The sequence below is a fragment of the Myotis yumanensis genome, unplaced genomic scaffold (genome assembly GCF_028538775.1).
Source record: "Myotis yumanensis isolate MYYU_CA2020_CCGP unplaced genomic scaffold, mMyoYum1.0.hap1 SCAF_3, whole genome shotgun sequence".
NCBI lineage: Eukaryota > Metazoa > Chordata > Mammalia > Chiroptera > Vespertilionidae > Myotis > Myotis yumanensis.
Genome location: NW_027223754.1, coordinates 169,138,805 through 169,166,214, shown reverse-complemented (window position 1 = coordinate 169,166,214; position 27,410 = coordinate 169,138,805). Strand labels below are relative to the sequence as shown.

Below are 27,410 nucleotides of genomic sequence, written 5' to 3'. Positions count from 1 at the left end.
AATCTGCTCAGAAGAGTAGTTCCTGTGAGAGGCCACAGACCTTAGGGGAGTGAAGGAAGTTGCTTCAGTGCCTAGAGCAGGGCTAAGTCCTGGAGGAGGGAGCTTTAATTATTGAAGGCACTGCACCTCTCTCTAGACCAAGCATGTCAAACTCGCAGCCTGCGGGCCACATGTGGCCCACAATGAATATTTTTGCGGCCCAGCCAATATAACGGTATATAAGAAACGTTCTAATAAACATTTGTAACTTAATTTTTACATAATTATTAATAACAAACTACAACATTTGCTAATGACTGGTTACTATAATCGTGTTGCATTCATTTCCCTTACATGCCTTACGCACAGGCGCACCATTTCTCTCCACTGATACTAGCAGCGAATATTTTAGCAGCCGATTGCCATGTCATTAGTCCTGGACTGACTTGCTTGGTGTGCGCAACAGGAAATATTTCACTTTCGGAGAACAAGAAAAATAGGTTATTTGCATTACGCTTATTAATTTGTGTAGTTATTTGGTGTCTGGTAAGTTAATGTTCAAGAAAAAATATTAATTTTTATTAAAATGTTCTATTATTTCACATTAATGATTACTCATTTATTTCAGCCCTTTGTATTCAGCATGTCTTTATTGAAATAAACCTACGTTTCTATGAAAATTGAAGCTTTTGTTTTTTTGCGGCCCACAAAACTTAAACCTTGTTCATTTGGCTCGTGTTAGCCTTTGAGTTTGACGTGCTTGCTCTAGGCAGTCACCTAAGGAAGGACACCTAGCCCAGCAGGAGTAGCTACCAAACGTGGAAAACCAAACTCATAAGTATAGGTGACGCATCCCGCATCTCTTCCAAGAATGCTACAGGAATGGGAACGTGGAGAGTACTATATCCTATAGGAGGTGATGGGAAAAGACACAGTGACTTAGGATTATTTTTATTGATATGACCCTAGTTACAGCCACACGCTACTGGAGAAGTTGGTTTATAGGAATAATTTGCTAAAGGGTAACACTCTAACTGTTGTTTGTTGTTGGGTCTACATGTTGGGAGACACTGCTCTACCAGTTTCCTTTTGTAAATGTTTCCCTTTTAAGCTAACATATGGTCAGAGAAAATGCAAAGCTGGGTCATAAACAAAAACAAGGGACCTAGTTAATGTGAAGCCTTTTAGGAACTTGAAGGATCTGGATCAGATAGAAATATTGGATCCAAGACCAAAAGATATGAAATGTCATGCCTATTTCTTGAAGCACTATTGTGAGGGGAAAATAAGTAAAATACCAAAACATATAATCTCAACACTGTACACCCAATCACCAATTGCCTTTTTAAATTTCTCATGCCCAATCTTCAGAAAGGGAACTCCCAAAGAGCCACATTTACATATCACAACTGCAAAGCTACATAAATGGCATTTCCACTGACATAGGTAGATATTCAGAGGCACAACAATGGCAAAACTAAAAAGGAAGCTGATGTAAGATCACGTTCAAACTTAGTCCAGGGTCTATTTTAGTTCCAATCCCAATTCAAAAACGTAGTCAAATTTTCACAGTTCAATTCAATTCTCTACACTTTACTGAATGTCTTCTCTGTCCAAGGTCATATTGATGACCCTAAGAGTTAGAACTACAACATAGGTGGATAGTATGGGGAATTGAGTGTACTTCCATATAACTTTCTCTTAAGCAGAGAGAACTGCACCAAGTTGGAAAGGGTTGCCACAAAAGATATCTTCCTGCCAAATATTCAAACGTGAATTGGATGTGCTATAGAGATAACAGCAAAGGGTGCTTTCACTGGACCATGTGGCTTTTACCATCGTTCAAAATTTAGTACAGAGAGAGTTAAAGCACAGACCCTGTCTTGAAAGGGTTTACAATCCAGGAAACAGTAATATCACCACCATCATGATCCAGTTCGGAGCATTCTACATTTTCAGCCTGCATTTTAGAGAGCAATATCTCTAGAGATTCATGGCTCCTTGAAAACAGAGTTTGGCATAGTCAAATAAGGCTCAGGGCCATTATACTACTGTACTCCCCCCACGCCCCTCCTTAAATTCACAATGAACATGAGCCATTTACAGCTCTAGAATATCTAGTTTTTCTTTAAAAAGTTAATTTATTTATTCAACAAGTATATAATGGACATGCCCCATTCCCAAGTTCTACATTAGGCAACAGGCAAATTCTAGCTGGAGAAATAATACTTAAATGACAACATTATAAAGTGATACATACTATATAACAGGAACATATACGAAGTGCATTAAATGGGCAACAACCAACTTTTTTAAATCGCAGTGCTTGTTTGTTCTGAGCACCTATTAATGTAGAACACATTTGGGAATTTATATTTGGTGATATAAATCATTTTATAATTTTTCCTTCCCCCAACCTGAGGAGCTGATAACAAAATTAAGAAGCCAGAACATAATTACATAAATAACATCATGAGGTGGTTTATGTTAAGTGAGACAAACAAAGAAAGAAAAAGAAATGAATAGAAAAGAAAAGAAGAAAAGAGAAGAAAAGAAGAGAAAAGAAAAGAAGAGAAAAGAAAAGAGAAAAGAAAAGAAAAGAAAAGAAAAGAAAAGAAAAGAAAGAAGCATGCACTATAAGGAGTGGTATTTAGAGGAAGGTTGGTGACTAGGGCATAGACATTTGACGGGAGTAGCAGGGCTTGAGGTGGATTTTGAAGTAGGCTTAAAGCGACAGATTTGCACAAAGTTGGAGGGGCTGCCACAGAAGAGAATTTCCTGTCAAAGCGAGATGCTCAAAGATGAGTGGGAGTACTATTGAGACTCAAGTCTAGTGTAGCCGGCACAAGCAGGAGCATATAAAATGTTGAGAAACTGAATATTCCGTCTGATTGGAGTTTGCGCAGAAAGAAGAAATGGAAATACAGTTATGGGATAAGAGGTACAATGTGCATACACATAATTATACAACAAATATGAGGAAGGCTTAATATTTGCTCTGATATAAAGACATTAACACATTTAGAAGAGAGGGAGTAGGGAAATGGCACAGAAAAATAAATCTCACAAGAGTTGGTAAGTTGGTGCAATCGTGGAGTTGATAAGAGAGGTATGTACAATCAAGGAGAGAAGAATGTTCATAAATGAATAAAAGTCTGAGGCTTAGGTGGTTACTAAATTAAAGACCTAGTTCTCCATATTACTTATCAATGTCTGAAAATATCCAAAGTCACCTATTAAATTATTTGTTAATATGTCTGTTATCTATAATAATAAAAGCGTAATATGCTAATTAGACTGGATGAAGCCAGGGCTATGAGGGAAGCCTGGGTCCTGGGTCTGGGGTACCAGAGGGAAGCTGGTGCCAGCAGCCAGGGGAAGAAAGGCCTACTCTTGCACAAATTTCGTGCATTGGGCCTCTAGTCTATTTATATTGAAATAGAAGATTCAAGAGGATCTGTTCTAGAACAATGGCTGGCTCTCACAAAATATCTGCTGAATTAATCCTTTCATGGCTTTTCATCTAGAAGGGAAAAAAAATAAGTATCCTTATTCATACTAGTCTGACCCGGAGCTCAACTTGGCAGTACAACCTTCTTCCCAGTACATAGTTACTCCGACATGGGCTTTCTGTGGGAACAGTGAACATAAGCCATGGTGATGAAATCGTCTTGCATAGTGGAAACACTGTGTAAAGAAATTTAGATCCCAGTCCTTGGCTCTATTATAAACCTGACGGGCACTTCACTGTCTGGACATTAATTCCATTATCTACAAACAGCACAGACTACACATTCCCATCATTACCAGTCCTCATACTTCAGTATGAGGTTGCAGTAGGGAATCCGATTCTCCGGAAACCTGTAGGATGCACAGTCATACTCCACCAAACTTCAAAAGCAGAAGTAAACAGTATCTCTCCTACCTGAACAACTTCCCTTGCCTCAGGATAATTCAAGCTGATCTACTTTAAAACAGAAATTTATACATTTATAAATTCCCTTTTATCCTATCTGAAAGCTGAGGCCAACTTTGTAATTATTGCGAATCACCGATTTTTAGATCTGAAAGGAACTTTAGAAATCATCTAACCGAACCCCAGTCATTTACGATGGACGAAATGAAGGCAGAGATGCCAGAGACAATCTAAAGAGATAGCAGGGATCCTATCAGGACACTTTTGTGAGTCACATTAAAAACTTCGGACTTCATCCCAATGTGAGATAGGAAAGCTTTTAGGAAAGGAATATTTGAATTAGATCTGTGTTTTTTAATATCCTCTTAGAGCAAAAGTAAAACAGTTAATGATTGGCAATCACAATGAGAACACTGTTTCCAGACCCCAGGTCCCAAATTAATGTTCCTTTTGGCCTATAGCCTGGTCTCCACACTAGCCGTAGAGGCAGTGGGTGCACATGCTCCCTCTCTTCTGTTTCTGCCACACAACCTAGCTAGCTCCCCCATAATGCCTTTTTTACTGATGCCATTAGAAAAAAGCAGGCTGTGTTTCTAAGGCATAGCATTTACCTCATTTTGCCCTGTAAAAAAAATTATATTAATATGTTGATGAACACTAATGCCTTCTTGCTCAGCCAATAAAATCATGCAGCTCAACTGCAAGAATTCCACATACAGAAGACCTAATACTGATCAGTATGGGCTATTGTTAAGTGTTGGCTGTGAAAAATTGGCATGGCAAAGTTGGCAAAGAAATCAATAGAAAAAGGCTAAGTTCTGAGAAATGAAATTTTGGAAAAAAAATTTGACTAACATTTGGGAAGATAAGAGTATTTTTTAAAGATAAAAAATTAGCAAATGTAAATAGGCTGCTCAGTGAAAAATCAGTAAAGAATAAATTAAAATGTCATTTACAAATAAGCTAACATTTAAAGGAATTGCCAGTAACAATGTTTTTAAGTCAGTGGCATTAATAAGTTTGTTTACCAAATATTAATTTTTATGTATCAAATACTATATCTATCATGTTACTAAAACATATGATTTTTGATATTTCAAAAACTAACCATACATTTATTTCATTTATTTTTAAAAATTCACTCATTGTAAATTGTATGGTACATTCTTCAAGAAGAGTAAAAGCTATATCAGTTTTTTTAGTACTATTAATAGAATATATTATTCCTACCTTTGGAATTTCTGAATTTAAATATATATATGGATCCCTAGCCAGTTTTGCCCAGTTGGACTGAAGGGTCCCAGTTTCAATTCTGGTCAAGGACACATCCCCAGTAGGACACGTGCAGGAGGCAGCCAATCAATGATTCTTTTTCTTCATTGATGTTTCTATTTCTCTCTCTCCCTCTTCCTTCCTCTCTGAAATCAATAAAAATATATGTAAAAATAAAATAAAATATATATGGAAACATGCAGAAGAAAAATCTTAGACAAGGTTGAGAGTGGATCATAAAAATAATGCCTTTGGGAACAGATGAGATAATTTGAAAAACGAAGAAACAGAGGAAACAAAGCAGGAGTAGTTTATCCATGTAAGTAATATCCATTGAATTCCTAGTATGTCCAATATATTTACTTTTACACCAATGGCAAAGCCTTGAATAAAACAGCTGTAGCATCTGTCCTTGTATAGCTTATGGTCTTTCTGACAAAAGAGGCAAATAATACTTTTAAGAATGTTATGGGAGCCCGGCCTGCATGGCTCAGTGGTTGAACATCAACCTATATGAACCAAGAGGTCTCAGTTCAATTCCCGGTCAATGCATATACCCAGATTGTGGGCTTGATCCCCAGTGAGGAGTGTGCAGGAGGCAGCCAATCAATGATCCTCTCTCATCATTGATGTTTCTATCTCTCTCTCGCTCTCCCTTTCTCTCTGAAATCAATAAAAATAGATTTTAAAAATAAAATATTAAAATACTATGGGGGATTGATAAGAATAATGCCATGGGCAGGGGGGTGAGAGTTTCAAAGCTAGTCTTATGGCAATGTAAAAATTCAAGGAGGACGTGACACCTAAGCAGAGGACTAGGGAGAAGTAGAATTAGCCAGGTGAGATGGGAACGAAAAGAGTATTTCAAACAAGGAACTATGTGCAAATGCTAGAAAATGAGAGAATTTCATATATTCAAAGAAGAGCAAAACAATTGATGTGGCTAATGAAGTAAGCAGGAGCTACTCTGTGCGGTGATCTTACAAAGTATGTACAAGAGTTTGACAGTATCTTATGATCAACAGCAATCTATTAAAGTTTTTTAAATCAATCTTTAATACATCATATGTGCACAGGGAATACAATTTTACAGACACAATAGAATGCACAATAAAAATAAGTCTGACTCTTAGCCACTCAGTTCTCCCACTCCTAATCCCTGAAGCAACCACTGTTACCAATTTCCTGTGCAATCTTCCAGAGATATTCTACACCCATAGAAGCACATGCATGGGGCGCGCGGTGTTGGGCTTCACCTCTGAAGAATGTTAAGTAGGCAAATGAGGTGACATGAGTTGCTAAGCAAGACCTGGATTAGAAAAGAGCAAAACTGGAAGCTAGGAGAGTGCTCACTTAATAATCTGGATTCCTATATCTGTGGACAGTATATTGTAGTTAAATATACAGAGAGTGTGACAGATTCAAAATATATATGTATGGGATCTACAATTGATTGCACTTTCAGATTGACTGGATACCTACAGATGAGGGAGGGAAGCTCCCAATGATAACATCCTCCTTTCCTAACAACTGGGTGGATCTCTAATGTGGGGAACGGGAGGAATATATGTGGGTGACAGAGAAGTATGGTTTTAGCTGTGTTGAATTTGAGGTGCTTATGGCATATCCAAGTAGGAGTGTCCAAGAGGCAGTTGTGGGCCTGGAGTTCAGGAGAGAGGATAGGACTGGAGGTCAAAATTTAGGAGTCTTAAGCACGGAGAATGCAACTAAAACCATGGTCTTACACAACATCACCCAGGGAGAAGGTGCAGAATGAGAAGGAAAAAATTAAGATGGAGCTCTGAGGAACTTCAGCATTTAAGGGGCAACTAAAGAAAGGAGACTGAGAAAGATGGCTCAGGCAGGTAGCAGCAAAATTAGAAGAGTGTTGAGAGCAGACAAATGTCAAAATAGTGGTCGACTCCCACCTTTTCAATAAACCTTCTATATTTGAGGAAATCCCCATCTCCCCAAGAAAAAAGTCACAACTGAAATTTTCAGTGTACTTGGCAGCTAGGACATAATCCTGGAACCTAGGATTGCAGTCAGGAGCACTTAGGCAAAGCCAGCTCAGAAGAGAGCTCATGACTAAGCAAGGCTGTGAGATCTTCCAGCAGGTGCGATGGAGAAAGCAGTCAGCACTGAGGGTGGTAGCAGTGGCCTAGCTTCTGGAGTCCAGTCCTGGGCATCATCAGTGAAAAGCATGCAATGTTTGTGTGACTTGTGTTGTCAACACTAAGAGGCCAGGGTAGCGGGATTTGTGCCCATGTGTGATAGGTGTTGCCTTAGTTGAACATCATCTAAATTGTCCTCCCATATATATTGTGAGCCACCTAACATCCCTCAATATATTCCTTTTCTGTTTAAATTGCAAGAGTGAATTCTGTTGTTTGCAACTCTGATCCCTGATCAATACAATGTAGTAGCATGAAGAGAAGGTAAATAAGTGTCTGAAGGAGGGAGTGATCAATGGAATTAATTGCTGCCTAGAGGTCAAGCAAGATACAGATGAAAGATGTCTGATTTAACAATATAGTTAGAAGTTATCTGTGACCTTGGTGAGAGTAGTTTGGAGGGGATATGAGATGAAAAATCTAGACTGAAGTGGGTTAAAGAGAGCACATAGCTTGAAGAAATGGAGACACTGAAAGTAGATCACACCTTTAAAAAATGTGGCTATAAAGGAGCAATAACACAAAAACTAGAAGGAGATGTGAGGTTTAGGGGAAAACTTGATCATATTTAAATGCTGACTGGAGGGCGCTGGCTGACGTGGCTTAGTTGGTTGGAGCATCATCCCATACACCAAAAGGTCATGGGTTTTATTTCCCAGTCAGGGCACATACCCAGGTTTCGGGTTCCATTCCCAGTCAGGTGCGTGCAGGAGGCAACCAATTGATGTTTCACTTTCATATCAATGTTTTTCTTTCTCTTGCTCTCCCTTCCTCTCTCTCTAAATATCAATTTTAAAAAAATCATATCCTTGGGGATTAAAAAAAATGCTGATGGGAGGGAGTGAATAGAAAGATGCTGAGAGGATAATAGATGGCAAGTTTCCTCTGAAGACAGGAAGAAATGGGATTCAGTACTCAGATGGACCCATTACTCCTAGGAGGAGTGGTATCTATTCCACTGACACTAGGGAGAGGGAAGGAGGGGTGAGTGTGAAGCATGTGGGTTTATGTAATGGGAGCAGGAGGATGAGGAAGTTACTGTTCCTGTTTTATGTTTTGTTGGTAAAGAAGGTATCTTCTGAGAACAGAAGAATGGGTAGAACCAAAGATTTACAGGAAATGGTAAATGTTTGAAATAAGCATTGTAGGAAAGAAGAGGAAACTGAGCTGGGATGCATACTAAAATACTTAAGCAGAGTATAGTCCCCAGCTAAGGTTGCTAACCATGGACAGATCTATCACATGACATTTCCATAGCACTTGATTCTTACAGTGCATGTTCATATGTATGCCATGTTAATTTTCACAATAACCCTATGACCTGCAGAAAACAGATAGAGTGACCCCTTCTCACAGCCAAGGAACCTGTTCAAAGTTAAGAAGTTTCACAAATGGTTGCTGTAAGCTCGTGATTGGCAAACCTAGAATAGAACCACTCCACAATCTGGTCCCTATCTTTGCAGTTAAATCTAAGAACACTCCTGGATAAAAGCCTGCTGTTGCAGAAAAACTCCAAAACATGTCTTGCTCTTTATCTTCTCTGCCAATCCAAATTGTATTTGCTCAAGACTCAGATGAAGTCCCAATTCCTCCACAATATCTCCCTAACCCCCGGGCCACGGGGATTCCATCTGTTTCTACTTCTGCACTTTTTGTCAGTGCTTATTCATGGCTAGTTAGTAAACTGTTTTGGCTGAATCCAACTTGCTTGAAATTAAGGAACAGACAGGCTCATTTGAAAGATTGCCTTGTCGTGTTGAATTTGAAAATTCATCAAGTTGAATAGCCTTCTTTCCAAGAAGGCAGATTAGTATTTTCAAATATTAAAAACTAATTTAATAAATATATATTTACTTTGCCAGAAAACATGGGTTTTACTCATTACAATATCCAAATTGCTGCCTATTCAGAGTTATTAGATTAGTCTAAACATTACTTCAGGGTTTGCATGAAAGATATGGAGCCACTCCAGTTTCCAATGGCTTGTTTAGACATAAATCACTGACTGAGGTGCACTGCTACATTTGCCAATGTTAATCAATGTTTAATGTTGATTAGGCGGTATAACCTCACAGTTCAGTATAAACAAACACATGTTCTACAATTTCAATTCCACTTCTTCACCATCACATTCTTATTTAAGGATATGAACACTTTGTAAAAATATATTTGGGAGCACATTCTTCATATTAAAGAAAAAAATTACTTGAGGGAAATTTAAAATGGAATAAAAGGGAAAAATATTCTTGTGTATTATTAAAATCCCAGGGATCCACTGAGCCAAACTGGTCAGGGCTATAAAATCCCAGGGATCTATTTTTATATCATACCAATGAATAAGAGATGTAATTTAGTACCATAATGTGCTTGCCTCTTAACCAAAGTTTCATGTTCATTCAATGTAGCACCAGCTTCCTATGGTCCAAATCAGTGATTCCCAAAGTGGGCGCTACCGCCCCCTGGTGGGCGCTACAGTGATCCAAGGGAGCGATGATGGCCACAGGTGCATTTGTTTTAACTTTTTTTGTATTACCTTTCTATTCTGAGTTCAATAAATAGTTTCATAATTTCAAACTTCAATGTTTCCAATTTACACCTTTCTTTACTATATTTTACGAAAAAGGTAGAAACATTAATACATACATCTTTCTGTTTAATTGCTATTAAAATTTTTAAAAAATTAATTTCCAGGGGGCGCTGAGTAATATTTTTTCTGGAAAGGGGGCGGTAGGCCAAATAAGTTTGGGAACCACTGGTCCAAATGCATGGGCTCATTATTGCTCAGGAATAGTCATTTGCCTAAATAAGCCAAGTCCTTCCCCATCACGTGACTCAAATCTCTCATTCCTCTCTGTCACATTCGTCTCGTTTGTCCCACAATCCCCAGGGGAATAAGTTTTCCCCTAAAAACTTGTTCTTGTTTCTATTCATAATATTAATAATAAAACTAACATTTTCTCCAATGTCGGATGCTTTGGCCATACCATTTCATTTTCCTTCACAGCATCACCTATGCCAACAGGTCCCAAACATCATGTCAGGACCATTGAATCAACGTTGGAATTGTTTTATTTGTGCAATCCTGATATAGTTCTGGCTATATTGTTTTCCTCCCCTTAATGATACTCCAACTCCTACTGCCTATCTCCAATTCCTTTTTTCAGATGTCCTTAATGCACATGATAATCTTATTTTATATTGAAGTTGGTTCTTCTTTTTGAAAGCTAATGAATACATAAAGGGAGGGAGAGAATGATAAAAGGAATCCTAATAGTTGTGCTTCATTTCAAGCCAAGCATTTGTTAAATTGACTTCAACACTTTTTAACAAATATAACTAGGACGGATGACTTGAAATCTTGGAAGGCAAGACAAGAGCCGGTATTTGTAATTTAATCTTTAAGTTATACTTGACCTTAAACTTAATGGAGTTATAAAAATACTTTTTCCATCAATTAAATTATTAAAAAATTTAATAAAATGATGCCTCCTTTCACTTCAAATTAATTCTTTTCCAGGGAGAGAAATAATTTTCATTTATCTAATGCAAAAATGATAATGAACTGCTGCTTCACCTAAGACACCTGCAATTAATTTAAAATGAATTGTTTAATTCTAAGCAGACATTTTCTCCCTGATAATAATAAACAGGGACATGCATATATAATTATCAAGTATTTTAATCTGTTATGCATTTATAGAAAAATAACATAAATCCCATAGTTACATTTAAAATCTTATCACATAATTTGCAAGTGAGGAAAAATAATACCTACTCTATATCGAAGAACTGGTTAGAATATTATTCAGACCAGAAAGGAATTAGGCATGAAGTGATTTGGTTCTGGAAATAAACCATGGTAACTTAGTTACTGAAGTAGTCAGAGATCTTATTATAATTGGCTTAAAATAGAAAATAATATTATTATATGGACCCTAAGTATATTGTTAGCTAAAGTTTTCAATATATTAATGGTGTAATATCTTAGTTCCAAAAATAAATGCATGTTGCATTAATTGACTGATATACTGGTAGTAATAAATATATCTAAGAAACACAAGTTTAACCACAAATTTTTACAAAGGATTTATTTTTCTGGAAGGCATTTTCACATACTTAATCTCATTTATCCTCTACTCTCCATCAACCTCATGAGACACATTCTCCCCATTTAATAAGTGAGGAGACTGAGGCTCAGAGATATTAATTTGCACAAATTCCCAGTTAGTAAAATAGCAGAGGTAAGAATAAAATTCAAATCTTTTGTGTAATGTTCTTTCCATAACATCAGAACTTCCCCCATTTGTCAAAAATGGAAAGATTTTTATTTGATCGATTAAATAATTTACATTAATTTGCCTATTAAATCCCAAAATTTCTTCTGACGTGTATTTTAAAAAATAATGGCAGGCGGTTGCACATATAAATCTACAAAGTATCCACCTAGGTACCAGAACGACTCTTTGTGCACAGGGAATATATACAAACAAATTAAGTACTTGTTCTGATCTGCTTTTCAGCATTGAAACAATGGACTAGCAATGGGTAGTAATTATAAATGCTTATTTAGCACTGTCAGACAGTGTTTCCATCATATCATACTACAAAGACATGCAAAGGCAAGCAATTTGGTGAGCATGGTAGGACAAAGAAAACTCAAGATCATGCCAGAAAGTCAATAATGCTATAGGGTATGGACACAAATGTCCTTGGCTGCTGATGAATCTGAGGCCTCCCTTCAACATCTCCCCAGCTACTTCTGAGTGTACCCTGGGCGTTTCTCCAGGCTCAGGAATACATCAACACACACTTACCATCACAACCCACTACCCTGTCCCTGGGCATCCCCTGAGCCTTCTCCATGTTCTCTGAGTCTCTGCTAAAGCTAGTACATAGCTCTGTGTCCCTCTTTTTGTCCCTTTCAAAGAAGCTCCCTTCCCCAAAGCTACAAAACTCTGAGACATCACCATGCTGCATTATCTCCAGTCTTCCCAGCAAGTCCAGAGCTACTCAAAAATAGAAAAAAAAAAAAAAAAGCCCTACCTAATTTTGTTTTGTTCTTTGGGACCTATGCCCTATGGAAGCCTTGTTTCTATCTATATATACAAAAGGCTAAACGACAGACTGACAGGGGTTTCTGGTAGGTATGACACGCACTGACCACCAGGGGGCAGACACTCAACGCAGGAGCTGTCGAGCTACAGCGACTTTGCAGAGCGCCCTCTCACACTCCAGGACCCCTCAGGGGATGTTGGAGAGCCGGTTTTGGTCCAATCCCCACAGGCCAGGCTGAGGGTCCCCACCTGCCAGGGTCACTCTGCAGACGCCCTTGAGTCGCAGCTCCGCCCCCGGTGCAGCTGGCCAGGGAGGGACTGTGGGATGTTGGCTCCAGGGCATGTCCGGCCCCTCTTGCCCAGTCCCACCCCGCCAGCCACCTTCTAATTAATTTCCTTTCAATGTGCACGAATCTGTGCACTGGGCCACTAATCCTAAATATAAGAGGTTATCCTCTTCCCCATCATCACCTTATGTCTCTCCCATCACTCAATGTGAAAACCAGCCCAAAGGCCCAAGCAGTCCTTACACGCTTGTACACAAACTTCTCTTCATTCTTGGCATGAAACCAAAATCCCTAAAGACAATCAAATAATATAAACAGACACTGGGGGTAGGTGTCATGCTCACGTGTAGCTATGTTTTTAGTTTTTTAATCAGGTGATATTTATTTTTTTAATTTTAAAAAAAATCTTTATTGTTGAAATTATTACATATGTCCCCTTTTTCCCCCATTGACCTCTTCTAGCCCACCCCAACCCCCCACCCCAGGTCTTCACCACCCTATTGTCTGTGTCCATGGGTGATGCAAATATGCCATTTAACCATGTTTTTATTCTTTAGTTAGCTTATACCAATGTTTCTCAACTAGAAACAATTTTGCCCTCCAGGAGAAAATTTGACAATGTCTGAAGACATTTTCATGATCACAACGGGGGTGGGAGGCGGGGAGGCGGGGAGGTGGACACAGGTGTGCTACTGGCATCTGGTGGGCAGAGGCCAGGGAGGCGAAACGTCCTAAAATGCACAGGGCAGCACAGCATGAATTCTCCAGCCCAAAATGTGAATAGGGCCAAGACTGGGAAACCCTGGTTTAAATCAATGCCACTGTGATACACAGGATTATATGACCGAACAGGCTCAACAATTCACCTTCTAGACAGAAGCACATTAACTAAAAACTAAAAAAAAGAAAACAATTTTTGAAAATTCATCCCTAGAAGGATGTCAATATAAAATTAGAATAGTCTTTTTCCAAATTTAATGTACACAATCACCTGTGAAGCTTGTAAAAATACAGATTTTTGAGACCCAATCTTGACTTCCCTAAGGAAAATTAAGGTTGCACCCAGGAATATGCATTTTCAGCAGGCTCCTTGGGTGATGTTGATGCAGCTTGAATCACACTCTAAGAAACCAGATTGAGGACACCACACTGTATCTTGACAAAAATAAACTGAGACTGTGAACACTGAAATTCCTCTCCACGTGAGCATATGGCGGAGAAACACTGGATAGCTACCAAATCATTAAGATGATAAATTGATAAATGCTAGGCCTTATCCCAGGGCCCTTCACATTTTCTGAGGTGTAAGAATCACCTGGAGTTCTTGTTAACATGCGGATTCTGATTCAGTAGGTCTGAGACAAAGCTTGAGATCCTGTGTTTCTAACCAGCTCTCAGATGTGATGACCTATATTGCTGATTCTTCTTAGACGAGCACGCTGAGTACTAAGGTCCTAAAAACTCCCAAAAGAGTATGAGGACCAGGACTAGCAATTTTAACAAAGCACAAAAACATCAATCACAATTCTCATTTCTCTCTGTGTCTAGAAAATGGGCATTGACTTTAAATGTCACCTTCAGTAGAAAGTCAGCTCCATGAGAGCAAGTGCTTAATTGGTTTTGCTCATGGCTGTGTCACCAGTACGCACTCAAGGCCTAGCATATAGTATATACTCAACAAATACTGTGAATCAATGAATGCTGAACAAAGATTCTCTATGTGAAGTCTAATGATAGAAGCCAATCATAAGTCAAAATTCCAAGAAGAGCCTATGGATCCATCTCAGAGAGAAAAAAAAGTGCTTGTTCTTAACCCTATTTAATACACAGATGTATCATTAATTGATGACTGATTTATGATTTCTTTTCTATTCATCATCTGAAGTGATCATAAACTCCCACAGACTTCTATGAGTATATTCTAGAGGAATGCATTCTTTGGGGTGGGGAGGAGAAATCAGCTGATCATGAAAGTCACACAACTACGATGTTTTGTTTCAAAAGAATAGTATATGGGTAACCTTGATTTCTTCAACTTTCTTTGCATGAGAACCTCTTTCTTTCTTTTTAAATTGATTTCAGAGAAGAAGGGAGAGAGATAGAAATATCAATGATGAGAGAGAATCATTGATTGGCTGCCTCCTGCACACCCCCACTGGGGATCGAGCCCACAACCCGGGCATGTGCCCTGAACGGAAATCGAACCACAACCTCCTGGTTCATAGGTTGACACTCAATCACTGAGCCATGCCAGCTGGGCCTATGCCTCTTTCTTAACTTGTGACTATGATGGTGATTTCATATGTCAACTTGACGAGGCCATGGGGTAGCAAAGCATTTGGTCAGACCTCATTCTGGGTGTGTCTATGAGGGTGCTTCTGGATGAGATTAACATTTAAGTTGGTAGGCTGAGTAAAGCAGATTGCCCTCCCTAAAGTGGGTGAGTCCCATCCAATCAGTCCAAAACCTGAATAGAACAAAAGGTCTGAGTAAGAGGGAAACTGCCTGATCAGCTGGGACATTGTTCTTGCCCTGTCCTTGGGCTGGAACTTACACCATGAGCTCTCCTGATTCTCAGGTCTTTGGACTTTGCTGAAATTATATCACTGGCTCTCCTGGGAATCCTGCTGACTGTAAATCATGGGACTTCTCAGCCTCCACAATCACATAAACCCAGTTCTTATTATCTATCTATCTATCTATCTATCTATCTATCTATCTATCTATCATCATCTATCTATCATCTATTTCCATTTCTATATCTCCATCTATCTACTAGAGGCCCGGTGCATGAAAACTCATGCACTGGAGGGGGGGCGGGGTCCCTCAGCCTGGCCTGCTCCCTCTCACAGTCTGGGAGCCCTCAGGGGCAGGAGGTGACCCGGTGATCAGGAGAAAGAGACACCCCCATCACACCTCTGCTGCTGGCCCTGCCGGCAGTGCAAGCCTCGGCTGGCCCTGGTTACCTGAGCCTCGGGAAGCCCTGGGCGGCTGAGCAGCCACAACCCAAGGCTTGTCTGCACCCCGCGGGCATTGGCTGGGCAGCCGACATCCGAGGCTTGCCTGCGCCTCGGGCTGGCCCTGGGCAGCTGGGGGGCTGAAGGCGGGTCTGGCCACACCATGCGCCTGCCACCCCCCTGGCAGGGCTGAAAGGACTGGGGGACTCTGGCAGGACTGAGGAGACTGGGCACCACCATCTTGTGGCTATGGGCACTGCCATCTTTGTGATGGCATGACGGTCAATTTGCACACTCCCTCTTTATGAGATAGGATATACAGTAGTTCCCTTTATCTGTGGGTGATATGTTCCAAGACCCCCAGTGAATTCCTGAAATCACAGACAGTACCTATACACATATATCTGTGATAAAGTTTAACTTATAAATTAGGCAATTCACAGATAAAAGATTTGTTCTTAGCAACCTGGGCATACAATTTTTTTTCCCTTTTCTTATTAGTTTAAGAACTTTCACCTTTCACATTAGAGTAAGTACTTTACAGCTTCTCTTTGACATATCTGAATTGCCAGCATCTTAAACTTGTACTTTGGGGTCATTATTAAGTAAAACTAGAGGCCAGGTGCACAAATTCATGCACCAGTGGGGTCCCTTGGCCTGGTCTGCTGGATCAGGCCAAAACCAGCTCTCCAACATCCCCTGAGGGGTCCTCGATTGCGAGAGGGTGTAGGCCAGGCCGAGGGACCCCACTGGTGCACAATCAGGGCCAGGGAGGAATGTGGGAGGTTGGCCAGCTGGGGAGGGACCATGGGAGGGCTCCAGGGTGTGTCCGGCCCATCTTCAGTCCCAATCGGCTGGACCCCAGCAGCAAGCCAACCTCCCAGTTGGAGTGTCTGCCCCAGTGGTCAGTGCACATCATAGCAAGCAGTTGAGCGGCCTTAGCATATCATTAGCATAGTATGCTTTGATTGGTTGAACTGACGACCGCACACTTAGCATATTAGGCTTTTATTATATAGGATAAGGGTTACTTGAACACAAGCACTGCAACGCCATGACAATAGATATGGAACCCAGACAACTACGAAGTGACTAAATGGGCAGGTGCTGGACAAAGGGATGACTCATGTCCAGGGCAGGACACCGAGGGATTTCATCACACTACTCAGGATGGGGCTCAATATAAAATGTATAAATTGTTTCTTTCTGGAATTTCCCATTTAATATTTTCCAACCATGGTTGACTCTGGGTAACTGAAACCATGAAAAATGAAACTGCAGCAAAGGGGAAAGTGCTGTATGTCCTTATGGCTCTGTTTTTCTGGAGAACCCTCATTAATACAGCAACCTTGGACTTTTTAAATTTAAGACACTCTACCATAACACACCACCTAGAGTGCATCATTAACCATAGTTTTGAAAAGCTACAGTGTCTGCTAGAATTCCCTAATTAATCCCACAGGGCTCTGTCCTCTGGTTATTTATCCCCACTCTGTTAAACATGCCTCCCATGAGCTCCAGGGGGGGACTTGTTTGCTGGGTTTAGAATTTAAAAAAAAAACTGAACTCATTCCACATTCTTCCCTTCATATCTCTTGGGGCAACTCTGTAAGGCTATTACTCATCTTAGTCTTGAAGAAATCCTCTCAGATTAGCCCTGTATTCCATAGTTAATTATATGCAGATACTGGCTACATCAGGAATTCATCACTAAACTAATTGGTAGAGAGAGAGAGAGAGAATGAGAGGAGTAGGAGGTAGGGAGATGAGTGGAAGGGAGGAAGGACAAGGACAAAGGGTGGGATGGAGACAAGGAGGGAGGGAGGGAGGGAAAGGACAGGAGGGAAAGAGAGAGCAAGTGTGTTTTCCTATAGTCTTCCTGTGTGGGTTATTTATCATGGGCTAAGCTCATTACAGTTTCTGTAATGCCATTGAGATGCTTTCTGGATGGACTAGAGAGATTTTTTTTCTTTTTCTTTTCAGAAACATTCAATTTTTGAAGCCCATTAACCGCTTTAAAAAAATGTTTGTCTAAAGAAAAATCTGCATACAGCTTTTATTTATCAAATCAAGAATTAGCTTAATTATATAATGAGTAAATTAAAAGTAGTAAACATTTTAAAACATCTAATTTAAAGATAGATGCCATAAATTTGAACCCTGGGTTTACTGTTTATTGTCTCGATAAATGATTTGGGGCAAATCATTTCATTTCCAAGCTCTCCAGCTTTCTGAACCACAAAACAGGAGATTCTAATCATGTCTCCATCATAGGATTGCTGGATGAAATAAGATGAATGTAAAAGGCATTTTAAATACCTCTAAAAGAAATATTTGATTATTAGAAATTGGTGGTATTTTTCATTATAGCCTTATTGACAAACAATAGCAGGACAGGAGAATCAAAATAGAAGCAGAGAAATTGCATGTTTCCATTAAGAGCTATATTCACATTACTACATGGGCTAGATAGAATCTTGAAATTCAGAACAAGAAAAAAGGTAGACGAGATATCATTAGCTAATGGACTGCATTAAAAAGACAGAAATGAGATAGGAGGAGACAATATTTCTTTTGATACAATGGATTAAAAAAGAATAAAATAGGTATTGTGATCCTTTTACTATGCATGCCATTTATCGGTATACATATAATTTAATAAATAATGACTGTTATAAATGAATAAATTCCTTTTTTTGTACTACTCAAAATAAATTTTAAGGCCAATACATACCAGTTTAAAACAACTGAATCCCTTTTTAGCTATAAAAAACAATATGGCAATTAGACGTTTTTACACAATATCAGCTCATTCACTAAGTTCAATGCTTGTCCTCAATAATTCTTTGGTGGTTCGGTAGCCTAAAGGAACCCATCTGTTCAGCATATCTAAGCATTTCAAACAATCAATAAACAAACATATCTTTTTTTTTAGTTGCAAAACTTATTTATTTCCCATCACCATTTATTCCCCTATACCCTCTTCCACCTCCATCCCCTGCCCCCCACCACACTGTTGTCCCTGTCTATAAGTTATTTCTCTTTTTTTTCTTTTTTGTTCAACCCCTCCATCCCCACCACCACCCTCCACCACCAGAGCTGTCTACCTGCTCTCAATGTATGATTCTGTCTCTATTTTGCTTGTTTGTTCACTTTGTTCATTGAATTCTATATATGAGTGAAATCATAAGGTACTTTAAAATGGCTACGGTACATTTACACAATGAAATACTACTCAGCTGTCAAAAGGAAGAAAATTTTACCATTTGCAATGGATGGACCTGGAGAACATTATGCTAAATGAAACAAGCCAGTCAGAGAAAGACAAGTACCATAAACAAATGTATCTTAAACTCTACTTGTCTCTCTCTATTTTAGAAGTTAGGAACAATTCAAGAAAAATAAACAATCTATGATGGCAAGAAACTTATATTATAGGTGGGAGAAATATATAACAATATATATATGTGAAACCCTTAATAAATAATATAGTACATAATTATATATATAACAATTGGACAATACAGGACAAGGTATTAATTCTTCAGTCAGACAAAATTTAAAATTTGATTTGAGAAATTAAATCTATGTGCACTTAATCTATCAAGAAAATTTTCAAGGAAAAAATTAAAATTAAGCAGTCCAGGAGGATAATTAAATCATGGATGGTTAAACCAAGAAGCAAAAAGTATTTCTTTCAGATTGCACTCGTTTGCTAGGGCTATCATGAAGTACCACAAACTGGTGGCCATAGCAACAGAAATTTGTCTCACAAATCTATAGGCTAATGGTCTGAAATCAGGGGGTTCGAGGGCTGGTTCTTTCTGAGGGCTGTGAAGGAGAATTTGTTCCATGCCTCTTGCTTAACTTTGATGTTTTGCTAGAAATCTTTGGTGTTCCTTGGCTTATAGGCACATCAACCTGATCTCTGCCTTCACAATATGATCATGGCACCTCTCTGCTTAAAACCTGTCATTGGCTTCCCCTTGTTCTTATCAGGAAACCTCAGTCTTTATTGTGCCCTTTAATTACCTGCTTCCCACCTTCAGTCTCATCAGGCACCTCTCCCTTGCTCTCTGCCATCTGTCAGTTCTTACAAAGTCCTTCTCTCCACCTAGAGGCCTTTAGACACGCTGATTATTGCTCCTAGGAAATTCCCCTCTTTCCCACCCTTACTTATGTGCCTGGCTGATTTTTACTTACTCCTCAGATTTCAGAAAACCAAAAAACAAAAACATCTTTTCTTCAAGCACTACCACCCACCCAGATCACACCCCTGTTAACCTGTTTCTCTTCCAGGGCATTTGCCGCATGTGCAATTCAATGTCCTTTGGTGTAATGACCTATTTATTATCTTTCTTGCCTAAAAGAATATCAGTCATTATTATATCTTATTTACTGTTTCACCTCTAGCCTGGCCTTGAACAAAGTAGGTATTCAATGTATATGTGTCAAATGAATAAATGAATTTCAATGTTTCCAGTGTTATCTTAACACGGATCAAGTAAACAGTAAAAATCAATCATTTCAATTAAACAACCCCACGGATTCAGTAAAATGTACATTACTTGCAAATTACCACTTGCTCATTTTTGTATATAATGAAAAGGCATATTTCTTAGAGGACCAGAACTCTATAAGACCAGCTGATAGACAGCACATGCAATTGCATAACGTTTTTTCAAATGTTGCTTCTAAGAAGTCAAAACATCCTTAAAGTTAGCAATAACAATAACAAAATAAAACCAAATTTGATCAGAAGACTACAAAGCCTGTTAACATGAGTAACAGAAGATATAATATTAAATGTCTTCATGTATAAAAAATTCAATATCTCCATAATAAACCAAGTTTTTCCATCACTTTCTTAAATTTTGAAGATTACATCCTTAAATAACCAATACATATGATGTAACAATTTCCAAACCATTTTTTAGTCTGATCCATTCCAGATGGCTCTACCATGAATATCCTCCCTCCTCCTTCTCTCCCTTATCACTTTCTCAATCCGGGCCACCAACATCTTTGCCTAGACTCCTGCAGTAGCCTTCCAACCAGTCTTCCTGTGGGCACTTCTGTTCTCGCCACCACATCCAACCCAACATTTCATCGAACACATTGCAGGCAGAACTGTCCTTCCAAGTTTGAGCATGTCATTCCCCTCCTTAGAGTCCTCTTGACATTGTCTTGACCCTGCCTAATTCTTAACTGCCTCTCCTCTGACTTGTCTGCTTCATCACATTATCCTTCTTTCTGTTTCTAGAACAGCCAAGCTGGTTCCTACTTAGGGTCTTTTTACCTTCTATTTCTTCTTGTGGGAATGCTCTGTTCTAGACCTTTCAATGTTGCTTCCTTATCATCAAGTTTCAAGTCAACTGTCAACCTTCCCTCCTCCAGCCTCAGAGGCTATCCCTGACCATCCTACCTAAATTACTACCCAGTCACTCTCTATCACACCATCCTGTTTCCTTTTCTTCCTATTACTTATCGCTACCTGGAATTGCCTACTCTGTATCAGGAGTTACTCACATAGTCTCTGCTCCCCTCCACCCTTCCCCCCACAGAATGTAAGCTCCTGAGCACAGGAAATGTATGAGACTTATTCACCATTTTCCCATCCAGTCTTAGAAAAATGGTTGGGGTACAGCAAGCGGGTGCTCACTAAGTACTTATTACATGAGTTGAATATAGTTAACAACAACAAAAGCAGCAGCTTAAAATAAAAAATAATTATCATAAAAGTAAGTTTCAAAAAGAGGTATCGCATGAATTTGTATCATGTGGTTTCATATTATACATATTAACAGTATCAGTGGGGCTTATTACATATTAGAAATCTTAAATATTGTAATTAAAATACATTATTTTACTAAGTAACTTTAAATACATTTCTTATATATAACCTTTCAAAATGAGGAATTTTAAATAAATCTTCATTATGAATGGGGAAGGGAAGCCATATGTCCTTCCTTAGGCAAAAAAGGAATAGTGTATTTAGAACTGATTCAGAAGCATTTAAAGCAGTGATGGCAAACCTATGACATGCGTGTCAGAGGTGACACGCGAACTCATTTTTTTGGTTGATTTTTTTTGTTAAATGGCATTTAAATATATAAAATAAATATCAAAAATATAAGTCTTTGTTTTACTATGGTTGCAGATATCAAAAAAATTCTATATGTGACACGGCACCAGAGTTAAGTTAGGGTTTTTCAAAATGCTGACATGCCGAGCTCAAAAGGTTCGCCATCACTGATTTAAAGGAATACTTTGGAGAAAAATGTCAATTTAACAAATAAACACTGACTTCTAAGGCAAGAAAAAAAATCTATTGAAAGCTAAAGGAAACAATAGAAATTGGTTTCCCAACAGCCAATAAATCACTGTGTAGCTAAGCAAAGGTTAAATGTTTATACTTTGGAGGTTTTCCATCTCCAAGGACCAATGGCACATTTTTGACATTTGGAAAGGGCAAGTCTAGAACACTCCAAAGGCCCAAACCCACTGTATCAGTGTTCTTCCTTTCAAGACCCACTGGCTAGACACACAGTTAGTGAGAATGATTCACATCTGTGCCTCAGGCAAATAATAAATTACTCCATCTCAAGCACTTCTAGATACTTCATGAATAGTTAAAGCCACAGTATTTATGAATGCCAAGGACTTCCTCACTGTATTTGGATTGTTTCCATGAGAGAATAAACTACTTTGGGTATTAGTTGAGATTTTTAAAAATAACTAGGGAACCATTTATTCCATTGGAGCTATTTACTAAATACCACAAAGCATCGGTACAACTACTGAGATGACTTACGTTAGCAAACAGAAATAGAAGTGGGCACTTTATCTTCCGGTTAATTGATTGCCTTTGTTACACAACATTGTCTGGAAAAATCCGCCTGCAATTCTAACTGCAAGCCACAGTTATCATATGTCAATATGTGAACTACCTGAACATCTAATTATGAAGAAAAAAAAGAAGGCAATTTCACAGTGGGAGTATTGTTCTCATTAAAGAAACCAGCCATATTAACTTATTAGTCTGACATATAGCAGATAGCTGAAAAACTTTAATTTGAAAGATAAATTACTTTTAGCTGATTAATATGCTTCAAATTAAATTCACCACTTTTAATGGGCCCATCAACTTGACAACCTGGGAAATTAATAAATTTGGCATGCAGTAATCTTAGGAAACTTATCCATCTGAGCTACAAATCGTCACCAGGATTACCTTCACAGTAGGCGTTGTCCTCTCGAAGGGCCCTAAAACCATCTCGACAGCTGCAGACAGCCCTGTCATTCAGATTTCTGCAGACAGAATTCTCCATGCAGTTATGCCTTTCAGAACAAAAGTCATAACCTACAAGAAAAAAGGAACTTATGGAGGTAAATGAACCATGACAAAGCCAATAAACCCCATCTACTTCATAATTCCTTTTGATTTAGAAGCAATTTTTCCCCACATGATTTTTAAAGTAATATCTTTATCCAGTGTTTACAGAACCACATGCTATGTGTACTAAAAACTTTTTCTTTCTGCCCTAACCGGTTTGGCTCAGTGGATAGAGCATCGGCCTGCGGACTCAAGGGTCCCGGCTTCAATTCCGGTCAAGGGCATGTACCTTGGTTGCGGGCACATCCCCAGTGGAGAGTGTGCAGGAGGCAGCTGATCGATGTTTCTCTGTCATCGATGTTTCTAACTCTCTATCCCTCTCCCTTCCTCTCTGTAAAATCAATAAAATATATATTAAAATCCCACCAGTTAAAATGTTTAAAAAACAAACAAAAAAAACTTTTTCTTTCTGTGTAAACTCAATTAATTCCTATTTCAAGTTTATCTATGTCTTGTTTCAGTCTTTGTAAATGCTACCTAGTCCCTAATATTCTAATTACCTGCAAGAAAGATCCTTAGAGTCCAAAATGTAGATATACAACACAGGAGATAATACAGTGAGAAAGTGATCTGAGAACTGGTGGTGGAACATTATTAGTAACTATGGGTAATAAAATTCAAGTCAGATGAAATGGGTACACTGTGTATTTAAGAAATGAAACAGACAGCCAGTATCCTTAAAAAAAATTCAAAGCCTATTTAAAAGTGAAAATTACACCACTTCAATCTAATTTTCTCTCAAAATCTGCCAGGCAAAATATGTCCACTCAAAAGAAGAAGAAAGTTTTTATCAATTACAAAGATTTCACAGATTCCAGAGTCTTTATGAGAAGAAAGAAAAATGGAAAATTTTATAAACAGTGACACCAATCATGTGCAATTTCTGAGGATCTCCTTTTCCTGTGTGAATCCCTTGTTCAAAAATAATCTGAGATGCTGAAATGAAAAGCTTGAACACTGGAATCCATACTTAATGGAAATTACATGATTATACATCATTCAAACAATTTTCAAATTGCCTGATGCATAAGTTATCTCTCTAGTTATACATTGTTTAATGAATGACAATTTCAGTTCATGTATAAAAGACTAGAAGAATATATTGCATGTAACTAGAATAAACTCACCTGCCTACAGCCAAGAAAAGACCTTTACCTGAGCAAATCGTGAAGATGGAAGTTCTAAATAGACTTACCTTATTTGTAATCAAATTACCATAAAACGCAGTGATTCAGTAAAAGGGTGGATTAAGCTATACTACAGCCAACAGGTATATCTGGTACAGCAAAAAGGTTGCTGTGCATTCTGATTAGTTGGTATCCATAATGACTACTCTAAATATCACCCAGAATTAAAACATATCCCTAAAGATGACCCCCAAAAATACAGTAGTCCCCCCTTATCCTGGGAAGGATATGTTCAAAGCCCTCCCAGTTGATGACTAAATCCACGGAATAGTATCAAACCCTATACATCATATGTTCATGTTTTTTTCTTATATATACACACTCATGATGAAGTTTAATTTAAAAATTAGGTACAGTAAGGGATTAACAACAACAATAAAATAGAACAATTATAACATATAACATTTACTGTAATAAAAGTTATGTGAATGGCTTTGGGGCCATTATTAAGTAAAATAAGGGTTACTTGAACACAAGCACAGCAATACCGGGTCTGTTGATCTGATAATCAAGACAGCTACCAAGGGATTAACAGGCGGGTAATGTGTACAGTGTGTGTGTGTGTGTGTGTGTGTGTGTGTGTGTGCATGCGCGCTCGCACACTGTACAAAGGGCTGATCCATGTCCCAGGGCAGGACATAGCAGTGTGGATTGAGAATTCATCATGCTACATAGAACGCTGTGCAATTTAAAATTTATGAATTGCTTATTTTTGGAATTTCCCATTTAATATTTTTGGACTGCTGTTGGCCCCAGTAACCGAAACCATGGATAAGGAGGGACTACTGTATATAGTGAATCACAGCATTGAAATCACTTGCCAAGATTCTTCACAATATAAATCCACATGATTAAAACATTTAGAAGTAGAAAGTTCATTTTTAAGAGGAAAAATTTTTTATTGTAGGGTCTTTTTATTACCTTCTTCTTTAAATAGATTAAAACCATATTTCTTAAAATACGTTCCATTGCCTTTTTACAATACCTGAGGGGGGATAATTTCAAATAAAAAAATCATCTCCATTCTCTATCCCAATAGCTCAGCATATCATCAACCTAAAATGAAAAGTCTCCAAGAAATCACTTCATGTTGATTCTAAATTAAAAGAAAGTCACAAAAACGAAACAAAACAAAAACAGCCCCCCTCCTTAGATACACAGAGAATTAGGAGACTGTCTTCCAACACAGTGCTAAACTGTGCATACTTTTACTGCAATGTTTCAATAACTTGTAGAGGGCTGGGACTAAGAACGGGTACAGTTCCTAATATATTTAGATTTTCCTCTCGTAAGTTTATGTTTTTTCAAAACTATCTTTCCATTTCTCACTCTGCCGCATTTTCTCTTCTCCCATATTTCAGATTCTACCCAATCTATTATAGACCATTCCTGTTCTGCCTAAGTAATGGTGAGACTCTTCATCTCAGCATCAAATCTTGTACACAGCCTCACCATGCAGTGTCTAATTGCTACAAGATGACAACTATAAGATAACAACTATAAGTGTGATGCTACTTTCACGGTTGGGTTTAGTTAGGGAGTGCTTTAGTTTTTATCAGAGAGTGTATTTTTTTTTATTAATCCAGAGACTTGAAAACTGAAAATTTCATCAATAAAATTCAAATTTACTCTAGATAATGTCAGATAGCTATTTTGATTTATTCTCTCAACAAATAAATTCACTGACTACATAATTGATTTCAGCAAGGAAGAGAGAGGGAGAGAGAGAAACAACAATGATGAGAGAGAATCATTGATTGACTGCCTCCTGTACACCCCCTACTGGGGATCCAGCCTGCAACCTGGCACATGCCCTTGGCCAGAATTGAACCAAGGACCCTTCAATCCACAGGCCAATGCTCTATCCACTGAGCAAAACAAGCTAGGCTGGAAAACCTGGATTTACTTGTATCTCTACCACTTACTGGCTGTGTCAATTAGCCATGCAAGTTAATTAACCTTCCTAAAACCTTCAGTTTTTCTCACCTGTAAAATTGGGATAATATCTTCCTCACAAAAATGTAAGATTCAAATGAGATCATCTATGTAAAAGCATAATAGTATGGTATTTGTTAATAATTAAAGCAATTAGGATATTACTAATAAGCCATAAAACAAATCTGTTGAGATACATATCACAGAAGAAAATTCAAATATTAGTTATAAATGGATGGATCAATAATATAATACAATTTAGCCTTTCTTTCATTTCTCCCTTTGGATTTTAACATCAAAGATATCAAGTTTTCTATTCCTTTTGTAAGCTTTTCAAATCAAGTTCTGTGTCTTTTATTAAATGTAGTTTTATGAAATATTAGCATGCATTTCTGTGTAACTGGATAAAAAGGGAAGGGTGAATACGAAAGTCTATAAGAACAATGTAGATATAACAAAGGTTATACTTAATAATCAGGAGAAAGATAATCCACTGATTTTGAAGTGAATATTTATTGGCTTCAAGCATCTATTCCTCCTTTTCAGAAAATAAAACCAAGCTAGTCGTACTCTGGATGAGCCTGTGTGCACATAAGGAAATGGCCTCTGCTGCCCCACAGGATAAGGCATTCCTCAGACCTGGCAACAGTAATTTCTCCAGGTCTGGGCACATGATCCAGTCCAGGCTAATAAAGATGGAGGAAACTCAATTCTGGGTCTTTTGTCCAACTCATGAGCATATTGAACTTTTCTGTTGCTTACTTAGGTATCATCATGATGTGAGCCTGAGAATGTCAGAAGTCTACCTGAGAACACAAAGAGCCTAAAGATAAAGCCACCTCTGAGGAGACAGACTGAGAGATGCATCTAGAGAAAGGGGTGGGATTTGCAATCTGATTCAAGCTGCTTACTGGGGCCACATGTTCCATTGTTTGCTTAAGTCAGTTGGATTAGGTGTTCTATCTTTTGCACCTCAAAGAATACAAACTTACTTAGGTATTATTTGCAAGACAATGGATAATCCTGATTTTTCCCAAAGTTTGATTCATATGCGTGGATGATGTGTTGTGCGTTTTTTAACTTAAATTTTATTTTTCAATTACAGTACATTCAATATTCTTGTATTCACTCCATGTGTACAGTGCTGTGGTTAGAAAAATCATATATATTAGAAAGTGATCCCCCTGATATTTCCAATACCCACCTGGCATCATACATAATTATTGCAATATTATTTACCTACATTCCCTATG

At 38.3% G+C, this 27,410-nt stretch overlaps 1 protein-coding gene across 2 annotated transcripts in view; it reads right to left on the bottom strand.

The window, feature by feature from the left end:
* Positions 1–27,410, bottom strand: part of NELL2 (neural EGFL like 2) — a 338,372-nt gene that overhangs the window by 159,466 nt on the left and 151,496 nt on the right. For both annotated transcript variants that reach the window (XM_070410390.1, XM_070410389.1), the window contains exon 13: positions 22,874–23,002. In XM_070410390.1, coding sequence (XP_070266491.1) covers positions 22,874–23,002 — 129 coding nt within the window. The remainder of the gene's footprint in view (positions 1–22,873; positions 23,003–27,410) is intronic.